The 19,727-nt window shown below is 47.5% G+C and overlaps 9 protein-coding genes across 9 annotated transcripts; 3 read left to right on the forward strand and 6 right to left on the reverse strand.

The window, feature by feature from the left end:
- Window positions 1–1,041: 1,041 nt before the first annotated feature.
- Window positions 1,042–3,352, forward strand: F5147DRAFT_582199 (major facilitator superfamily domain-containing protein; the record flags this gene model as incomplete). Its single annotated transcript, XM_041431640.1, has 16 exons — window positions 1,042–1,181; window positions 1,234–1,254; window positions 1,314–1,332; window positions 1,402–1,489; window positions 1,576–1,722; window positions 1,785–1,851; window positions 1,914–1,978; window positions 2,028–2,088; window positions 2,137–2,224; window positions 2,274–2,453; window positions 2,506–2,552; window positions 2,608–2,726; window positions 2,774–2,803; window positions 2,853–2,888; window positions 2,946–2,979; window positions 3,031–3,352. 16 exons carry the CDS (start codon window positions 1,042–1,044, stop codon window positions 3,350–3,352), a joined length of 1,464 nt encoding a protein of 487 aa, XP_041289487.1.
- On the reverse strand, window positions 3,284–7,061 carry F5147DRAFT_323471 (uncharacterized protein). The gene is made up of 16 exons (XM_041429220.1): window positions 6,896–7,061; window positions 6,654–6,844; window positions 6,287–6,577; window positions 6,215–6,235; window positions 6,066–6,158; window positions 5,906–6,015; window positions 5,708–5,824; window positions 5,618–5,642; window positions 5,211–5,567; window positions 4,826–5,152; window positions 4,642–4,774; window positions 4,490–4,590; window positions 4,323–4,439; window positions 3,862–4,263; window positions 3,743–3,808; window positions 3,284–3,687 (listed from the first exon to the last, which is right to left on the reverse strand). The coding sequence occupies exons 1-16, from the start codon at window positions 6,909–6,911 to the stop codon at window positions 3,505–3,507; spliced, it is 2,550 nt and encodes an 849-aa protein (XP_041289488.1). The 5' UTR covers window positions 6,912–7,061; the 3' UTR covers window positions 3,284–3,504.
- Window positions 7,062–7,140: 79 nt separating this feature from the next.
- On the reverse strand, window positions 7,141–8,467 carry F5147DRAFT_616917 (isoprenoid synthase domain-containing protein). The gene is made up of 5 exons (XM_041432551.1): window positions 8,228–8,467; window positions 8,082–8,177; window positions 7,928–8,026; window positions 7,462–7,872; window positions 7,141–7,412 (listed from the first exon to the last, which is right to left on the reverse strand). The coding sequence occupies exons 1-5, from the start codon at window positions 8,447–8,449 to the stop codon at window positions 7,284–7,286; spliced, it is 957 nt and encodes a 318-aa protein (XP_041289489.1). The 5' UTR covers window positions 8,450–8,467; the 3' UTR covers window positions 7,141–7,283.
- A 58-nt stretch (window positions 8,468–8,525) lies between these two features.
- Window positions 8,526–9,804, reverse strand: F5147DRAFT_640134 (mitochondrial 39-S ribosomal protein L47 (MRP-L47)-domain-containing protein). The gene is made up of 4 exons (XM_041433020.1): window positions 9,514–9,804; window positions 9,286–9,455; window positions 8,662–9,236; window positions 8,526–8,612 (listed from the first exon to the last, which is right to left on the reverse strand). The coding sequence occupies exons 1-3, from the start codon at window positions 9,797–9,799 to the stop codon at window positions 9,009–9,011; spliced, it is 684 nt and encodes a 227-aa protein (XP_041289490.1). The 5' UTR covers window positions 9,800–9,804; the 3' UTR covers window positions 8,526–8,612; window positions 8,662–9,008.
- Window positions 8,560–8,911, forward strand: F5147DRAFT_582080 (uncharacterized protein; the record flags this gene model as incomplete). The annotated part of the gene is made up of 2 exons (XM_041431633.1): window positions 8,560–8,612; window positions 8,662–8,911. 2 exons carry the CDS (start codon window positions 8,560–8,562, stop codon window positions 8,909–8,911), a joined length of 303 nt encoding a protein of 100 aa, XP_041289491.1.
- A 1,633-nt stretch (window positions 9,805–11,437) lies between the features above and the next one.
- F5147DRAFT_776946 (uncharacterized protein) lies at window positions 11,438–11,996 on the reverse strand (the record flags this gene model as incomplete). Its single annotated transcript, XM_041441917.1, has 4 exons — window positions 11,438–11,480; window positions 11,521–11,539; window positions 11,588–11,661; window positions 11,719–11,996. The coding sequence occupies 4 exons, from the start codon at window positions 11,994–11,996 to the stop codon at window positions 11,438–11,440; spliced, it is 414 nt and encodes a 137-aa protein (XP_041289492.1).
- A 201-nt stretch (window positions 11,997–12,197) lies between these two features.
- On the forward strand, window positions 12,198–13,636 carry F5147DRAFT_323590 (uncharacterized protein). The gene is made up of 6 exons (XM_041429221.1): window positions 12,198–12,678; window positions 12,738–12,854; window positions 12,903–13,025; window positions 13,083–13,137; window positions 13,188–13,293; window positions 13,342–13,636. Exons 1-6 carry the CDS (start codon window positions 12,262–12,264, stop codon window positions 13,562–13,564), a joined length of 1,041 nt encoding a protein of 346 aa, XP_041289493.1. The 5' UTR covers window positions 12,198–12,261; the 3' UTR covers window positions 13,565–13,636.
- Window positions 13,342–17,258, reverse strand: F5147DRAFT_813027 (uncharacterized protein; the record flags this gene model as incomplete). Its single annotated transcript, XM_041443482.1, has 7 exons — window positions 13,342–14,164; window positions 14,220–14,536; window positions 14,585–15,166; window positions 15,218–15,572; window positions 15,623–15,876; window positions 15,925–16,082; window positions 16,145–17,258. 7 exons carry the CDS (start codon window positions 17,256–17,258, stop codon window positions 13,708–13,710), a joined length of 3,237 nt encoding a protein of 1,078 aa, XP_041289494.1. The 3' UTR covers window positions 13,342–13,707.
- Window positions 17,259–17,467: 209 nt separating this feature from the next.
- On the reverse strand, window positions 17,468–19,420 carry F5147DRAFT_640146 (AOX, alternative oxidase mitochondrial precursor). Its single transcript, XM_041433021.1, has 10 exons — window positions 19,154–19,420; window positions 18,963–19,093; window positions 18,844–18,908; window positions 18,673–18,790; window positions 18,535–18,618; window positions 18,422–18,486; window positions 18,283–18,365; window positions 18,151–18,226; window positions 17,850–18,101; window positions 17,468–17,799 (listed from the first exon to the last, which is right to left on the reverse strand). The coding sequence occupies exons 1-10, from the start codon at window positions 19,359–19,361 to the stop codon at window positions 17,721–17,723; spliced, it is 1,161 nt and encodes a 386-aa protein (XP_041289495.1). The 5' UTR covers window positions 19,362–19,420; the 3' UTR covers window positions 17,468–17,720.
- Window positions 19,421–19,727: the final 307 nt, after the last annotated feature.

Here is a 19,727-nt window from a genome sequence, read left to right on the forward strand (position 1 = left end):
ATAGGGCAGGCGATATCTTCCTCACGTCAAGTTCATGCAGTAGAGTTCCAGTCCTTCTACTGGAAGGACAGGCAGCTCAGGTACCCTGGCCCGGCACATATTTTGTGGTGTGCCGCATGCAGAGATCAAATAGCTCCTGTGAGTGACGTCCTCACGAGTCGAGGGAGGGATGGAGCATTTGAGGCAGAGTGCGCAGCGCTACAGTTCTATACGTAACACGAGCCGTTGTAATGCGCGGAACATCTATGTTTTAGCTATAGTGTCTGAGAGACAAGCCAAGAGTCAGGGATTCCAGGATTACTCGCTTAAAGCATGTGAAGGCTGAGTGGTGCGACAGTTGAAGTGGTAAGGCATGTGGTAGCTGTGATGCGGCGTGGGTGAGGTTTCACGCGGTCGTGACGCAGCATGTGCCATGCTTGATGCGCAGCATGCAAGTGGGCCTTGAAGCTTGAAGTTTGACATGGCATAGGTAAGTATGAAGCTTGAGAGACTGCAATTGCCAACATGGCTTCACAGTGGTTGAAGCTTGACATTGTACTAGTAGTACAGAGTACTGGAGGTTGTATCAGACTTGACAAGATGGGGTCGAGCCTGCTAGACAGTGAGATAATACTTCACATTGCATCTGAAAGACAACATTAGATCAATGATCATAGATACAACACAAACACGAGATGGACACTACATAGTACGAACAAAGAGGACAACTTGAAGCACTGTAAATCTGGTGAGCTTATATAGTTATGTTGAGTGCTAAGTAAGTGCTTGATTTGTGACAGTGCCGCGTCACAGGCGCGTCGCCGTGACGACCATATCACCTGACCCTTATCTATGTATACTCTCAGGTACCACAACCGTGTCCTGACTCTGCCATGGTAGTGAGACTGACCAGAGTTCGTGGAAATGAGCTATGATATCTTTGTTCCATTAACACAGCTTTTCCAATACGCCATCTCGCCCATCAGTTGCGTATGTCGCTGCAACGTATAAGTTCGCGTAGGTGCAGAATGCTATCCTGTGCTTACCAGTCGCGTTCTTACTATGTCTGTATCCGAAAAGAACTACGTGGTTGAGGAGGACCAGCCTGAGATTTCCGTAGAGGATCACAGACTTTTACGCAAGGTCGACTGTAGACTTCTGCCTGTTTTCACTCTGCTTTACCTCCTTAGTTTCCTGGATAGGTTTGTTATCTATCTGACTCTAGCTGCATTGTGAGCTCATAATGTTCCAAAGGTCAAACATCGGGAATGCGAAGTAAGCAAAACTAACATGTACTTGAGTCTTGCACTGCTGATGATTCACATAACATGTAGACTCGATGGAATGACAACTGTGCGGTGGTTTATGCTTTTCGTGATTTGAACCCTGGGCCTGACATGTGATGTTCGTTCTACTTCATAGGATCTCGGCGTATCTCCTGCTAGTTATAACACCGCTTTGGCCATATATTTTGTCGGTTATGTTGTTTTCGAGATCCCTGCCAATGTATGTGCCGCAAATTCCAATTCACTTCTTCAGCTAACCTCATTTCCCATAGATAATGTGATACCAATTTCCATCAATGCTGATCTAGAGGGGAATCTAACTTGTTATCGTCGCTGTGCAGACTGAAGAAATGTAATCCGCAAGTCTGGCTCCCGTCATTGACTCTTGCCTGGGGTATCGTCTCTATTGGCCAGGGTCTTGTCAAGAACCAAGCCGGGTTATTTGGAATCAGATTCTGTATGTTGGCTTGTGTATGTGGACTCTGGAGGTACTGATGCTGATTGCCTGCCTATCGTCAGTACTTGGTGCCACGGAAGCTGGGCTGTTTCCTGGTGTGATATACGTCTTCTCAGTATATTACCTGAGGTAAGAAGCACAATGCTGGACTCTTATGCATACCGGGGCTTATTTGTTTTTGTATTATATAGACGCGAGCGGAGTTGGCGAGTTGCAATTTTCTTCGGTGGTTCGGCATTGGCGGGGGCATTTGGAGGTATGCTAGACATTCTGGATATGGCTGCAGTTCGATTAAATTTCTAAAGGAATATTTGCATATTGCATTGGATTGATGAATGGTGTGGGCGGAAAAAGTGGTTGGCAATGGTATGTTCGTGTTCTCATGCATCACCTCATTGACACAACGTCGAAAAGGATATTCATTCTTGAAGGATTACTGACAGCGGTCGTTTCCCTTATCGCATATTTCATTGTGCCCACTTGGTCTCACAAGGCCAAATTTGTGCGTGTTCTCCTTCTGTTTTGTCACCCAAAAACGTCAACTTTTACAGTTATCTGAAACAGAAAAAACACGCCTGCTAGATAGATTGCGAGCAGATTCTGATGCGGGGACTGACCAAACTTTCAAATGGTCGTCCGTCGGAGATGCTTTTAGCGATCACTTAGTCTGGGCATATGCATTCCTCTTCCATGGATTCTCTTTTGTACTGTACTCGCTCAGCCTTTTCCTGGTACGTTCGTCATCGAAGGAAATTACGAATGATGCCTGACTGTTTGTTCTAGCCTACGATCATTGCGGGACTCGGGTTCGAGACATGGCAGGCTCAACTGTAAGTGCCTTTGATCTCGAAGTTCGATCCAATGTTGATGTAGATTCATACCAAGGATGACTGTCCCCCCGAATGTACTCGCAAGCTTCTCAATATGGACCACAGTATATTTCTCAAGCAAGTACAATGCAAGAGCGCCGTTCATCATAGGAGCTGCAATTGTATCCATCATTGGTGAGAGCATTTGTGCCACGCACTTTAATTATCTCATGAACCTCAAGGATATATCCTTCTCATCACTTGCACGAAACGTAAGTTGCACCAGTCGTTTGGCGCAACGCGTGCTCATACATACAACAGCCGGTCTTCAATATTTTGGAGTGCACCTCGCAGCGGGTGAGTCGCAGAAAATTATTCGAGGCTTTGTCGCTCATATGTCCTGATTTAATACAGCCGGCGTGTATACAGGCAATTCGCTTCTTCTGAGGTCTGTTCAGGTAACTGTAGTTGCGCTCCACTAGCTCATAACATGTCACAGTTGGCCTGGGGAGAACGTTTCTGGTCAGGCTAAACGTGCAGTTGCAGTAGCCCTTCAAATCAGCGTCGGCGATATCGGAGCGATTGCAGGCTGTCTGATCTACAGGCCCACACTGGCCAGTCACCTGTACCGCACACCCAATCTTATAGCCATCGGGTATCTCCTGTTCGCAATCGTAGTGACCACATATTTGTGGGTCATGATGAGTATGGAGAACAAGAGGCGAGATCGTTTATTGTCAAAGGGCGAATCAAAGGATGAAACCGAGGAAGAGAGAATCAGGTTGGGTGATCGTTCTGTGCGCTACAGATACCGAATTTGAGCAGATTGCTACATGTCATCTGAACATCCATTAAACGACTTTCCAGAAGGAATATAACGTAGTGGGTAGTGTGATGCGATGCGATATTAGTATGTGCGTAACGTGCGACGAGCACGCGTATAATGATATAAACATAATGGACAGACTAAAAGCTACGAGGTCACACGGCGCCTCTTGTTAGCGCGTGTTGTCCGTTCCCGATATTCATCATCACCATCATCTTCGGTGAAGTAATCATCTTCCGCTGCGTCTGGGCCATAAAGTTGTTTCCGCTTATCTAGGTCGAGTTTCCGTAGAGAGCGAAGATTGACCATCAATGATTTATGAAACTCGCTCTAAATTTGGACATATATCAGACAAGGGCCAGGTCAAGAGAGGATGAATGACTACCTTTGCAACGCGACGTCTTCCCTCGGAAGGCGCACTCTTCTCGAGACGCTTACGTTTTTCCTTGTACTATGAAACAAAGCTTGACATTTGAAGAGAAGTTAATTGAATAAAAACGGTACCTTTTTCTGTTCCTCGGCTAGCAACACTGACAGATGCTTGACCCACCGTTGTAGATTCGACTCTACCTTCCGCTTCTTTGCCTGCATTGTCATGAGGACGACAACGGCATTTTCGTCATCATCCTCAACGATAGCTTCATCATCAGAATCTGGGATGACATAAGACATGACAGCGGCCGCAGAGCGTCGCGGTCTCCGTTTAGTGGCGCGTGGAGAAACTTGAACCTTCGACGGACCGGCCTGGGTAGATAAACGAGGGATGGTGGGGCTAGTCTCCTTCGACTTCACTTTCACTTTGCTACACCGCTTCGGTTCCGTCGCTGGTGGTTGCTTCGAAAGATAGTCTTCTTCAGAAAAGTAAAACTCGGCGCCGTTCTCAATCTCGTGGTAAAGACACCAGTTCTAGTAGGGGTTCAGAAACAGTCAGCAAAAATTACACCCTACCATCGATTTATGCTAACCGGTGCTTTTCCAAGGCGTGCAAGTAGCCTGAAATGCTTGAGTGTTACAGGTACATGTTGTGATGTTGAAACATAGTTAGTTGAGGGGGTATTGCATGTGAAAAATACATGAAGAAGCTGTGCTATTGTGTCAGAGGGATCATTCCTCAGGGGAATACCGCACCGACCGTAGTGTTATTATTGATCACGGCGTGTGTCAGGAACGTAGCAGCCATCGCACTTCGGACCGGATATCGTTCTTTGACCCATCGACCAACTGGAATGAAGTCTGCGAATTATGAACATTCATGGTTGTATACGCATGAGGTTCCGTCATTACCTGTTGGGTACCCGAGCTTTCCGGTGGTGTCAGATCCAAAGTAGCTAAAATAGAAAGATCGCCTGCGAGAACGTGTGGGAGCCATTTCGTCCTGTCGAATCATAGACGACAATGTGTCTTGACCGATGATCCCCTGCAACGTAGTGAGCAAACGTTTCAACGTTAAAAGCAACGATACACTAACCAATTCTGACGTGTTCCCGGTTTCAGCTTGAACAGGTCCTTCATTCCCACTTTCGTCTTCGTCCATCTCGCGACCATCTGTAGCAATTGCATCCCCCGAAGCGTTCGGCTCTGCCGAATGAAGGCCAGCAGCCCCAGCGCTATTCCGTGCGGCTTTCGAGCTGGTGTTAAAATCCCTACATAGTGGGGCTTCGTATGTAGCGCATGCCTCTTCATCGTCATACGATGGAAGATCGTCCAAATTTATCGCGTAACACTGAACCGCATTTTCTTGCAATACCGCATGAAGATATGGATGGCAGTCAACGAGTTTCTTGAGCGTCTTCCCCTATTTATCAAAGGCGTCAAAATAATGGCCCACCACAATCTTTAGTCCAAACACTCACCTTACTGCCAATCTTAAGGCACTTCACAGCAACTTCTTGAAGGATATCTTTAATATCACTCGAACTGAGATTTATCTCGTCCTTCGCGAAGTCAACAAGAGCTGAATGTTTCTCAACGAATGGATTGGTTAAGATGTCCACAATATCCTTCCTCGTCAACGGGAGTAGACCCAGGGGTTCTAATTTGCTCTTCAGTGTACCTGAGGGGTTTGGCTGGACCAGGACATTATCCGACAAACATGCTGTGAGGAGCATGACGATGCGGACTGTTGGATCTGTACTAGGAAAATCAGCGTATAGATGTCTGAGAACGTTGATGGTATAGGCGGAAGTGATAGAACGAGTGTTGACAAATAACTAAAAACCGAGCTCAAGTCAAGGCCACACAAAGTACATTCTGAATTCACCTTGATCAACTCAGCGACGACGGTGCTATGGGTCAATGAAGTAAGAATGAGAGGTGAATGAACGTCGATCTCAAAAGGTGGTGTACGTACGAGAGATCGAATAGGAGTTCCTTGGTGCGATCGAGGATCTTAAGTGCACGGTAAGCCGACTCATTGCTCTTTGATTCCATGCAGATTTCAGCTGCTACTGTGCGACTCAGGAACATCCTAGGAGGTAAACAGGATCACAAAATGCGAATACGTATCTGAGCATGCAAAAACTATTGTAACAAGACTGCTTGCTCTCACCTAGCATCAAGACGCCGCAGCTCGCGCACATTCCTGAGAATGTCATCGGACCGTTCACCGTTGTTGAGCGCCATCTTCTCAAACATCTTACGGAAGACGAAGTCGCGGTACTATCAAATTCTTTAGTATTCGTGGTGGATGTGTTAAAAGGCAAGATTACCTTGGTGTCCATGTGGAATCCATTGGCTTCAGCATAGGGAAGCAATCTTGGCTCGATAGCGAGAGCAATCGGTAACTGCACCATAAGGGGGTCCTATACGAGGACGCCTTGAGCACACCCAAACTAGTTGTGACGTTCCAGAAACCAACCTTCATGCTGAACGGGATAAACTAAAGCGAATCGTAGGAAACCATACCATTAAGGAAATTGACGCCGCGCACCTTATACTTGCCAAAAATATCTCGTACCGTCTCCCACTTTGTACTCTTCATATCTGGTGGAAGCCTACTCTCCTTTAAAAACACAGCGAAGAAATAACCGTCATCCTCATTCTTTCCCAACGGTACTTCATCGAACAACCCGCAAGCGACCTTCATGAAATGAGCGAAAACGGGAATCGACATGTTGCGAACCCATGCGGTCTTTATGAAATGATTTGCAGACCTAAAATAATGGTGTATGGCGACTTGGACAAGATATCTGGATACATATGCGCCACTACTGATTAGGATCTAGACAAAGGGAGCGCATATAATCAGTTAGGCTCCATGAAGCGCTGAGACACAGCGAGAGAAATAAGTGACAAACGTCGATGACTTTGTCAGACATGATCTTCCCTCTTCCTAAAGCCCAAAACATAGCATCCATGCGACCATAACGGTTGAGAAAGTAGTGGGCTCGAACGTAGGGGTCTTGGGACACATTGTGAAAGTGTTTGGAAGTGAGCGTTAAAGCGGTCGGGTCGTCGAGTTCGTAGAAGATCAATTCGATGACTTCATCTATGCAAATCTCAGGTTATGAGTGAGAAAAAGAATGATCAGAAAACATACCACACAGGCGTTGCATGGCGTGTGGTAGAAGGGTTCTTGACTGCGGTAGGCAGAAGCTTGAACTGCTCAGAAAGAGCACTAGTCGCAAGTTGACTCCGTCCAAGGAACCTAACGACTAGGATTAGGGACTTGACGAGGTTGGCGTTTACGATGATGTGGTTGGGTGTCAAGAGGTGTGCAGCCGGAGAACGCACTTCATCGGACTTCTAAATTCAACCACCACTGCATCTTGAAAGTCAAAAAACCTTGGCCAAAGCGATCACAATGTTCCACAAAATATCGTATCATGAGGTTTAAGCTGTTCAGAGTGAAAAGATGCGTGAAATGGCAACGTTCTACACCGTTACAGGCGCTACATTGTGCTAAGATGCAATGCCGGCATGTCTTTTTAGAAAGTCCTCTTATAGTAACTCCTCCAGACTTGCCACGCTAATCTCCAATCTCGGATCTGCAAGGAGGGGTTAAAGACGTTGAAATTGACCGATTCCAACGTCGATAGAATGGACACCACTGGTATCTAAAAAAATTTCGTTAAACATCATAGTAATCCGAAAAATCCGACGTACAGCAGCGGAAAACACAGGCATGGCGTTCGGTGGGACCCTGCCCCCGGACTCCTTGAACATGTCGCGTGCGGTGAGTAAATGATCATTTGCAACAGTTGCGAGTTCAAACACCGCATCCTCTAGCCCGTGGGACGATTTCCCCTTGCTGAAAATTTCTTGCTGATTGACGTTATGCTTGGCAGTGATCTCCGCGGGTATGACCATAACACCCTTACTAGCATGAAAAGGTAAAGCTCGTATAAGGGTTGTCAATGATTGAGCCACCCCAAGATGCGAGGCTGCGTGCGCAAGCGTGGAGGAGGGAAGTTTCAGCATTTCCAACAGAAGATAGAGGAAAGTTGATGAGGTAGACTCCGCATGTGATGTCATGGACTCCAGAGTAAGGTGTGTCTGGTTATGAAGTTCTTGTTCCTTCGAGTTAGACAACTATAAGGGCCATATTTGAACGCATAAACGACTCGCTTACCCTCGCTTCGATTATTCTGTTAAAGTGATATAGAGACAAATGGTTATCCCGTGTTGCTTCATACATCGCAAGAGCAATAGGATGGCGCGGAGGCTTATCCTATCATTGACAAAGACCATAAGGTGATTGCGGTATTCAAAAAAGTGCCACGCACATTGTGAATATCTTTCATGGCATCTCTCCAGAACATTAGACGTGCCTGACCCAAGGTAGTCTGGGACACCGCCTCTCGCACCGTGGCAAGCTCGATCTAAAGCGCGAGTCAAAGACAGTTAAACACCTGTAAAGCGTCACACGTACATAGAATGCTCTGAGTGCTAGATATCCACCTTGAAATTGTTTAGGGTATAGCTGGGACGTCAAATAACCTTCATAGTCATGTTTCCGTACCAAGTCTTTGCAGTAGTCGGCTGGATTGGTAATACCAGCCTCAGAACGCAAAGCTGAACTTGTCTGAAGCCGGCGAAAAGAACTTAATCTCTGCAGACAATGAGAACGAAGCGACAGTGGCATCACGATCATGGCTCATGACAAAATGTAGAATGACCGGCAACCAAACTTCAACATTTCATGAGTTACCGGAGTTATAATACTTCCACACAGACTCAGTACCAACGTCCAAACTGGCTGCGATGTCATTGAAAAAGTCAGGACTTCAAAAGGAGGTCTTAGCACTCTATAGACGGTAAGTGACAGTCGGGACAGAATGCAAACCTTCTTGATGGATCCTCTAGTGCATTACGCATGGTCCGTACCAAACCAGTTTTGACCCAGCCAAAATTTCTCCTCTTCGTGCGCTACAACTTTCACACGCAAGCATCTTCTGTATCACCTCGCAATGTTGCAGCTATAGAGCACCTTATGCGTCGTGGTAGAAGGCAACTGGAGATGTATGAGCAGCCCTCTGTCAGAGACTGCCAGATATCACGAGCCATGAGTGATTGGGAGCAAAGCCGACGGGGATCACGGACAACATCACAGTAGTATCAAACATCACAGGAGATGATAGATTCGGTCGAAGCAATATTATAGGTAACTACGAGTATGGTACAAGAGTTTGGGACGCGACTCCCTCGTCGCGTCACACAGTAATGGGTGTACTCGACCTCTTGGTCCGTCGTGCCTTCAGCCTCTCAGCGCGCGTACGAGGGACGTTTTCATTGTCTTGAGACGGTTGAACGCCAGTTGTCGTGGGCTTCGGCTTGGATGCCAAGAGCTGGCGTTTAGCTTCCAATTCAGCAATATACTTCTCGTAAAGTAATCTCCGCTCGTTAATCACGTATTTTATACGTGCCATCGATTTCCGACACTGTAAAAACATTCAACGCTTTAGTCCGGCATAAAAATGACGTGCTCACTTGAACATCCTTTTTAATGCCAGCAAGACTCTCAGGATTGCTGACACCAAGTCGTCTCGCCTCCTCTCTCTGGGCCGCAAGGAGGTTTCGTTCTCGCAAGAGAACATACCAAAGCGTATGCAAGTCCTTGAAGCTCTTTCGCCGAAGTTCTGCTGCTTTCCATGACCTCGCTGCGGACAGTAACTCAGCAACCCGCAAGAATACACGAAGAAAATATTTAACACTCACCGGGATCATCTTGGAATGTGTCTCTTCCTTCAAGACTCACATATACCATCTCCCCGTCGACTTCCTTCTTTCTGAAAAAAGCCCAAAGGCCATGGTTCGGGTCTACCTCGACGCCAAGATGGGGTCTGAGGGCAGCACCTTTCGACTTGCGAGTGGACGGTTGGAAGTCAGGCCTTTGAATCATACGCGAAGGATCGATGAGTGGGACTTCATTTGAGTTCCAACGCACCGACTGCAGAAAACGAGCAGCACGCAAAGGGCGAACTGCTTGCAGAATTGTTGTCATCGTTTTGCGTCAAAGAATTACTCGGACAGTCTAATTTGTATACTTACATAGCCACATAATTGGCTTAGTCAGCTTTCTGTGTAATTGCCCTCTTGCTCTTCAAGTCAACTTTGCGAGTGACTAACTTACATACCAAGTACCGCAGCTTGGGGAGTCCATGATATGTTTCAAGCCCTCTGTTGCTCACTCCCGACGCGAATGTTTCATGCATTAACAGCGTTATTTCAATCTGAATGCAACCTGCCTGGGCCACTAGTCAACACTTGCGGACCTCTGCTCAATCAGCCGCACTTTCCAGAAGTAGGAACAGCATCTGGACCATGCAAAATTGTAGCCTCACGAATGTCGAGCGCGACTGAAGGAAAGCATACTTCCAAACTCGTGAACAATTTTGTTGTTCCCGTGCCTGACCACTGATACCGAACTGTTAAACGCAACGAGCTGGATTCCAGGACCTCAGGCCTCAGCTCTCTCGGGAATTACACTCGAAAGTGATTAACCTCTCTTTGCCACATTCAGATACGGCGTTCGTCCGTATCGCACAGGGACATCTGGAAATGCATGGACTAACAAAATACAGGATCGAACAGCACAACAGATTTCCATCGCCCACGTATGCATCTGCGGGTATCTAGAGATCTTCCCACTAAAGATCTACGGATAAAACGCCGTGAGTCTAACGAGACGCGACAGGTGTGCCGTGCCGCGAGCGGAGTGAAACATGCGTGACGCAGCACTCAAATCACAACTGCCGGTGAAATAAAATGACAAGAACCAACAACTTTTTGGATGCGAAAAGCTTGAAGAGAGCCTTTCGTGCCTCAAAGTTGTTTGTATCGAAGCCAGGAACCGATTTCTCGAGCAAGCGCCGCTGTATTATTCGATCGACGTTGCTTAGCATCCGAGGCATAGTCTTGTTCATTCGTAGATTCTTGACGAGATCCCTAACCACAATTACCTCGAAGGTTATGAACACATTGGCGCAGATGCACTTGTACTTGTACAGAGCCACATGATGAGCTTGCCATCAGAAACGTAATATGAACGCGGTCAAGTTGTAGACTTGTTATAGATGATGGTTAAATTGGCATTTGCTACGGCGAACAAGCCAGAAAGTGCCAAATTAACCATCATGTAAAGGCAAGTTCGAGACGTTAGAGGAGATCCACATAGGAAACGCAAGATCTCTAAATGCTATGTAGTCAGTCGTGCTAACTGTCAACATGGGCAGAAAAACCAATATATGACGATTCCCCCAACTGTGAATGTGTACGACCGAAACGAACGCCAATATTTTGATGAGTCAAGACACTCACGCGAGTGATGCCAAATAACTTCCTGCCATTCATACTCCCATCTAGACTGGGTGATTGATCGCGTTGGCTCAGGACAACTTGCGCGATGAGGGGCAGACGATCGATAGCAGGAATAGCGAAAAATGTGAGGACGTCGGTGAAAATCCCAACGGGGAGTCTATTTCTGACTGGGAGGTAAATCTATAACACTGCTTTTGCGAAGCTGCATATAACCGGACAAGCTATAAACAATTTATGGATTAGGTCTGTAGAACAAACGTGAAGCGGATTCATGAACACTGGTGATTCATGAATTCATGCTGTTGAACTCTATATTCAGTCATTAGAATAACGACTTGTGCAACTTGGTGAAATCTAGGCCGTCGCTGGTAGAGTAGTGAGACCGAATAGCTTAGTGAGTTATACTATTTCTTGGGCTTCTTGGCTGGAGCGTAGGTCAATAGCGAGCTCCCTAGAAAACAACATTTCTCACCTCCATATCGACTCCGTCCAGTCATACGATTGACTACTCCTCCAAAATCTAAAGATCCACGGACGACCTTGTAACTAGGATAGAAAAGTTCAGGTGCAAATCGAACACGCATATCCTGAGGAGAAACTCACCGGACACCAGGCAAGTCCTGAGCACGCCCACCGCGGACTGTTACTACACTATGCTCCTGCAAGTTATGTCCCTCGCCCTGAATGTATGCCATGATAGTCTTCCCAGTAGTCAACTTGACGCGCGCGACTTTCCGCTTCGCCGAGTTGGGTTTCTTGGGCTTCATTATGAAAATTTGGGAGCAGACACCCTTTCTCTGAGGGCAGACCTCGAGTAGTGGTGACTTTGGGTCTTTAGCTTTTTGTGGACGCTTTCGTCGCATCGTCTGATTGAGTGTCATGGACAAGGAAGGCGACGAACTGAAAAGACGCGATTCGAGAAGAGACCTTGTGGCAAGGGGAGTTGCAGAGAGTTGAGTTAGCCTACATGGCTGAGATATTCGACTCCAGGCTCGCAGTGCAGACAACATTTTCGACTCGTTTTCGGCACTAGTTGCAGAAGAAGCTGGAGTGAGCTGACATAATCAGGACTATACCGCGTACATGCCTGCCCTCAACTCTAAATTGGACTCGCGACAAACGCGCTAAGTTACATACTGTTGAAGAATGCCGGTGGCCAGTTCTTCAAGAAGGAAGAGCGCGCGTTCTCGCAGGGAACCTTCTTCAGATAGAATAGAAGAAGACTATCCGTCTCAGCATGCTGGCAACAACGATGATGTCGAAGGTGGAGACGACGAGGAAGAACAGCCGAGGCGGAAGGAAAAGAAGGCTCGAAAGCGCGCTCACGGAGACTCTGAGTCTGACAACGATCCCCCTGCTGTTGAGGATGATGACGAGGACAATCGCATTGACATCGAAAACTTTCATGACCAGCCCCTAGACAAGAAGGAAGGCACAAAGCTCTCGGGCATTGCGCAGGACTGGGAAATGATCCGGAAGCAGATTCATCAGGGTTCAATCGCCCTCGCGAAGGATGTGGCTACTTCGCTTGCAGACGTCTTGGAAGGAGATAACGCAAACCAGGTGAGTTATTACCGGTCACCATTCACTATGGGCGCTTTCTGACCACCCGGACTACTCAGGCTTTGTCAGAGGTTGATGATATTATGAAAACATTGATTGACATCGACCACGAGATGCAATCACACGAGAAGAGTCTTAGCTGGATGCACCAACAGCTTATGCGTGGCGAGCCAGTAGTGAGTGGGTCCTGATGGAGAATCTGGGGATATTGACGCCTCAAACAGGAGGGTGCCGTAGAGCTCTATGAGAAAGAGGTGAAGAAGAGGATTAATGAATTCAACGATAGAACGTCTCGGAAGAAGTATGGCTTGAACGATCAATACGTTCAGTTCAAGCAAGGCATTTTTGTACGTTGTCCGTTAATATACAGTTCACTGGCTTCATCAACTCACCCTTTCAAATAGGAGGTCCAAAATCCTGGCGAGAACATACCTCCCATTAATGACTTTATACCACGAGGTTATTGTTTCTGCATCTTGCGTGTAACGGATTCTGACAAAGGTCTTCAGAGGATGGTGATGAAAGTGATGACGACGACGATTTAGAGATTGGAGGAGTCACACAAGACTTCAAATGTCCCATCACCTTGACGATGCTGGTGAATCCCCTGAAATCGTAAGTGAATTCATATTGGACTTGTTCTATATAACCCAACTTTTGCAGCTCCACTTGTGGCCACGCCTTCTCTGGAGATGCTATCCGGGAATACATAAATAAAGGCCCACCTTCTGGAAAGTCGTGCCCTGCCGCAGGCTGCAGTCAAAAGCTCACTATAGCTATGCTGGTTGCCGACAGTAGTCTCGAAAAACGAGCCAAACTTGCTGCAAGAAGGGCTCAGCGGGATGAAGATGACAGTGAGGTTGACGATGATGAGGTGATAGAGTAAATCAGCTTCTCTGCAACTAATCTTGGCCTGGCTTTACTTAGCTTATACTGATCAGGGATCCTAATGAAAGGGTTTTCCTGACAAGCATGGCCTACGACATCATGATGATATATGAGTGCGATATACAGTCTGTAGTGCGATGTTCAGTCTTCGAAAACAGACATTTCCACAAGCCCTCCGGCGTCTCTCAGTTTCGATTCCCTTTCTTTGTTTGCCCTAACGAGCTTCTCGATTTCGCACCCTAGTGCCCAACACCATGCATCCCTTTCAACCCTGCTTCTCATCCTGAACACAATAACCTTGTGCTTTGCCGAGAGGGAAGGCACGCTGTCCGCAGCTCCGTCCCTACTTTTGCGGTACCAAATAGCAAAGAGCATATCCTCTTCTGGGTCATCGGCTTCGAATCCGTCAAAGTAACGACGGGCAACACTGGGAGTTTCAGGGTGATACTCGCCTGGCTGCAATGCAAGAGTAGCCAAATACCCTGAACAAACATAAGAATCCATTAGATTGATCTCCTTGCTCTTATGACGGAGAAATGAATTCCGCGAGACATGGTATTGGAGGAGACGTCCAGCGATTAGGAACAACTGCACGAGCCTGCCATCATAGAAAGGCGTAAGTTCGCGACCTGTCAATACAGGCGATCACTGACTTGTACTGTCCCCGGAACCCTTTTCGTATGAATGCGCGGCCACTCTTGAGCAAGCTTCTACAGCTGTCCAGCGTGCACCAATGATACAATGAGCTCAGTTCAGGCATAAATTCAGCATCTACAACGGGTGCTGTTGGAATTTTCTCCCCATTACAGCACGCATGCTTAGTAACACGCGGAGTGACGGGGGGACGATGGCATGTAGAGTAAGATATCTTCATCTCATCTCGAGCATCAGTATGATGTCGTTGTGTCCAGTATTCGACAAGTGCGCGTAGTCGGTCGATCCATTCTTGACTCGTTTGGCAAGAATATGCCTAAAAAGAGAATCAAACAAGGAACCAAATTACTCCGAATATTCTTACTTCGAATCGGATCACGCGCCCAGATATCATGACGATTTCGAAGCAGCGTCTGACACGCAGCCGATTCTTATCCTGAGCCTGCGCAAGACCCTCGGCTCCACCGATGTCAGCCTCGTCAGTAGTTAAAATATCTTGGCTTCCCACAGATCCACCAGCTACAGTAGCCGTGGCATGGGTCCTAGCATCATGATCGATGGTTTCGTGGGTCGCCCTGCGGATCTGCCTGATATTCCGCAGGTCAAAAGCTTCAAATGCGGCTGCAATTTGATATGCCCCTCGTGCGACCTCGGCCTCACGAAAAGCTCGAGTGTATTCTAGTGATTCATTATGGTGTGACGATAGGGCACGAGATAAATGAACGTTCGGAGGGACAGGAGCGTGAGAATTCGAGGGCCAAAGGGCAAAAAGGTGGCCGTCATGCGAAGTAAGGTAAATATGTTGTTTACCTTGACTGCTGGGTCTGATGCGATCGAGATACCCCTCTATACATGGAGGTTCGTGTACCTTTGTCCCATCGGGTAGGTGAATTGTAGCCGGATAGTGTTGTCCAAGCCTGAGCTCAAGGTGCGCTGGTTTGGTTCCCTGAGTAAGACGTCAGCTGAACATATGTCAGGAGTCTCACATCATGTTCACCTGTTGCATCGCCAACCCACAGAGGACAGCCCACGGCCTAGGCTGACCCATCACGTCTTCCTCCTTCCAAACCCAGTCAAGTTTTGCCCCCAAGTTCCACGCTAACTGGAGGGTCGTGCCTGCCGCGATTTTGCGTTCTACTACATGATTCCAGTCACGAGATACAAGCTTGTGGGAACCACAAGATGAAGCCATAGACTTCCGGACAGCATCGGTGATATTTCTCCGGCTGAACATGTGATAGGCCTTGTCAATATCGACTTCGTCGAAGGCAGGAACATCTAAATCAAAGCGTGTACCGATGGCCGGGCACCTGAGCTCAATAGAAGCGGGTATTTTACCGCCCAGATGTCGCCTGTAATGACTGCTCGATCAAAAGCTGTGTCCTGAGTATTTCGTACTGACCATAACTGCCAGCACCAGTCCATAGCCCTTGTACGACACTTCGGCTTGAAAATGAACACATTAGTCCCTTCTCGTCCGCGGTCAAATAGAGCTTTGGCTTTCGGATGTTTGTTACGGACTGGCACGCGCGGACACGAAATACAGAAAGTGAAGTCGGTGAAGGAATAAAGGGTTAAATGTGTTCGTTGAGATTTGAGGGGTATTATGAATGCGAGATGTTTATGTCCAGTGATGTGCTCTTTCCCAGGCAAGGTCTGATGGGATACACATCATAGCTCAGCAAGTTGGAAAAATAGGCTCACATAGTCTTCGTAGATCTCAAGCCGCTCTCCGCGCCAGACCACCAAAAATTCAGCCCAATCCTCGTATCTAAGATGAGGAGTCGCACGATTCTGGACTTCATCAAAGTGGCAAGGAAATGAATCGGATTTTGTGTAGCTAACTCTGACGAGCATTCGGTCTATGGGAGATGGAACTGTATATCAATGGACGCCTTCTAACGACACAATTCAAGATACTGACCTCGGAGTACTGTATTTTCCCGCTGTTTTATCTGTGATTGTTCGCGTGAGGTAGTCTCCAAGGTAACTCCTGCGCTAGTTTCATTTACTTCACTTCCACTTCTTGCAAGGACAGCCGCAGGAGATTCGGGAATATCGTTGACATCAGTTGGGAGCTGCAAGTTTGAGGAAGTCCCCTCATTAGCATGATAAAAGCTTCTTTCCTTCCCCTTCCCCTTGTCCAAGCCAACTGGTGCGAGCTGGGAGTCCGAGCCTGTTGGAGTGGTTACACGACCACCAACGAAGAATAATGTTTTTCGTTTATTTGCATTCGTGTGTGCCGAGGATTTCTTTCCCTTTAGAATAGTAGTTCGTTGAGAGCCCTCTGGGGGTGCAACACTAATGTCGTTAGCGGAGGATCCATACTCGGGAGCCATGCCAGTAGTAAAAAGACCTGCGCTAGAAGAGGGCTCGGGACTCGGGGAAGGAGATATGGATGCTTGAGAGTCAAGAACTGCGCTAGGAGGAAGCCATGTCCTAGCTGTGACAAACGTTTGATAGCCGACCGTAGAAGGGGGCTCGGTTGGGGAGGGGACATCAGTTTGAGCCTCGGGACAGGTCTGATTAACCTGTGGAAGCGATATCGCGGGGCTGTCGAGAATGTTTACACCTAAGACATTTCCGATTTCGAAGCTTCCCCCTACCCAACGTTGCGTGGTAGTGCCAGCGTCCTTTTTGTGACGTCTCAAGGATCCGCCCCATTCGCTTTCTTGCCACCGCTTCCACATATTTTGTCGCTCATCCATATCAGCTTCCTGTCCCCAGTCTTCCTTTCTCCCACCTTTGCGAAGGAAACCGCGGTATGCATGGTTTTGGAGGAATGAGGTAGACGAATCGTCGGCCCCATCACTTCCTTCGTCACTTGAACGCAACCATCTTAGAATTTGATTTGTAACTTTTTTGTTAGACGAATCCAAATCTGTTTGGATGGCATCCTTCGAGGCATCTTTCTCTGGCATGGGTCCTATGAAAATCCGGCGTCTTGAATGATCATAACTAGCGAGGGACTCGCCAGGATGTGCCAATGCGACATCACGTAAAAGTGGTTCACTTTGATGCACCTGCAAGGAGGCCATGAGCAAAAGGGGGTGGGTGTTGAGTGGCTGAGGCCTAGCGCTCGCTAGACAAGACTGGTGACCCGTGACGGTGTTAGTGGCGCAGGGTTAAAGAAAGTGGCCAACCATACGTCATCAAACCCTAACCTGGTTTTATGGTTTGTCTGTGAACGCACATTACAAGGGGTCACCTTATACCCTGCTAAGCGTCCTTATTGTTCGTTGCGACCAAACCAACAAGGATAGACGTAAATCTTCTTGTACACTTTCAAACCTTTATGCACGTGTGGGGTTCTGTCGGCCGCGTTTTCGCTCCCAATGTATTTCGTTTATCATGGTGTCTAGCTCGGTAGTCTAATTGTTCTCAGAATGTTCAGTGTCTATATCAGTATGTAATGTATGTATCTAAATCGAGTGGGGGTTTAACGTATAACGGATGCGACGGTCCGTGGCCTGGTCCGAGATCCGAGATGTACTAGCCGGCTACTTCGAGTCGGCTTTACCGTGCTCCAGCATTTGATGCGACTCCTCCACGTACTGTTCGGCTTCCTCCCTCGAGAATCTGCTCAGGCGTCAGGTGAAATAGTTATGAAAGTGGTACAATTTACGTACCCAAGCTTGCGCCCTTTGACAAGCATGTCAGGTTCTCGGAGGGCGAAAGGGTTTACGTCAGTCTCGGTATTCAGGTTGGCGAAACTGTGGTTCACGAAACGGTGCGTAGATTCATCAGACCGCACAGCGTAAATGACGTCAAGTAGGTTGGCGCTAGGGTCTAGACGCCAATAGTCTTTGGCAATCTCCGGAGCAGGCATATTGCTCCATTCAGGTAGACGTCCAGATTCGATGTCCTGGATACAACGAGTACTGAGTTGGTTAGCGTTGTTGCACCAAGACAAATGAAGCTTGTCCTTACTAGGTTAAAACGGCTTCTTCCTCTAAGTATGCAACAAATCGGTGACATGTGCGGGGCGATATTATGTAGGATAAGACTGGCAGTGCGAGTTAGCAATGTGTTTGAGATCCCGACCGATTCGATGCCACGTACAAAATAAGTTAAAAAACACGCCCTGCGCCCCTAAAACCAGGCCTCGGAAAAATAATGAAGGCCTTCGCAAGGTCATAAAGGTCCTATACGATAATGCCTAGTCAGCTATGTTCAACTTCACGAAACACAATCCAATCACATTAGATGCATTCTTTCATTCTCGGCTTCCTCCAGCAAGGTATGTATCCAACCAGAGTCTCGACGCTATCAAATAATTAAGAATGTGATCGTTAGAAAAGAAGTTTAGCTGACCATGAGACGCAGGCTGGTGAGGTGGCGGAGCATCGCCGCGACCATTCCGGGCACCCCGGCAACTGTCTCCAAGAAAAGGATGCGCTAAACAACGGTAATGAAACAACGGAAATAACACTTGATGATGGATATGCTCACACTTAACCACGCCTTCTCATCCAAGATATATCCGCCCTTCCTGAGTTCTTCGACCGACATCTTGCTATCAGCGGGGATCGGCTTGTGTTTGTAACCAGACACTAGATCAAATCCCCATCTGGCATGTACATGAATACTTGCACGATACCAGAAAGAAGCTCTGACTCTCACCTTGTCAACCTGACAAGATGGTATGCAATTTTGTCCGATATAGTTTTCGCTTCCCTTTGGAGAACCTGCCAGCTCGCGTTTAATACCAAGCGTGATCAGGGAGGAAATGCAGGAAGTACCTCGACTGCTTTGATCTCCTCCTGAGAGTATACAGGATGAAATAGAACCCAATCGCCTCGCACGATAGTCGGTGGCAATGTGCTAACTGCATCAGGAGTAGTCAGACCCTGCTTAGATGCAGCCGAGTCTTCTGCAAAAGGATTACCGGTGCGTCAGTAACGAGAAACAATAATGGATAAATGGGCCTGACTGAGATGGAAGCCCTCTGTTCCTGTGGGGGATTCTTCATTGATTCGTTTCCCTGTCAATGAGTTGTTGTTTGGTTGACCAGTATGAATGAGCGCTCGTGTTGCGAACGTAGTTCCTAATTTAGGGGCTAGGTTCAACCCAGAGTGAAGAATGCCAATGCGGCAGGCAGGACCAGCACTAACAAGGGCAGTCCTCAAGATACTCGACATAGATAATCGACAAGAGGTCCGAGTGTTGATTGGTAAGAAATATGGTATTATGCACACATGGTACGAGGGCGCAAGTCGGTCTCTTATGTTAGTCGCGTTTCCGCATGGCTCCGATTCGCATCCGAGACAGTCCGTGACCCGGCGTTAAGTAGACCCAATGACCTGAAAAAGGTCCAATTCCTGTGCTCCTGCTATGCTCCGGGGTTCACTTTATTTCGACACTTGCGCACTCGTGAGTCATGAGTTTCTGCTGGAGAAGTGGCGCATCAGAGACTGGTGAGCCGCAGATGCGGCACCATATATAGAAAAGGTTTTCGTTATATTGAAACATAAAGCCATGTATAATGTGAGAAAACTACCGCAATG

Source organism: Suillus discolor, assembly GCF_016758755.1.
Source record: "Suillus discolor strain FC423 chromosome Unknown F5147scaffold_54, whole genome shotgun sequence".
Taxonomy (NCBI): Eukaryota; Fungi; Basidiomycota; class Agaricomycetes; order Boletales; family Suillaceae; genus Suillus; species Suillus discolor.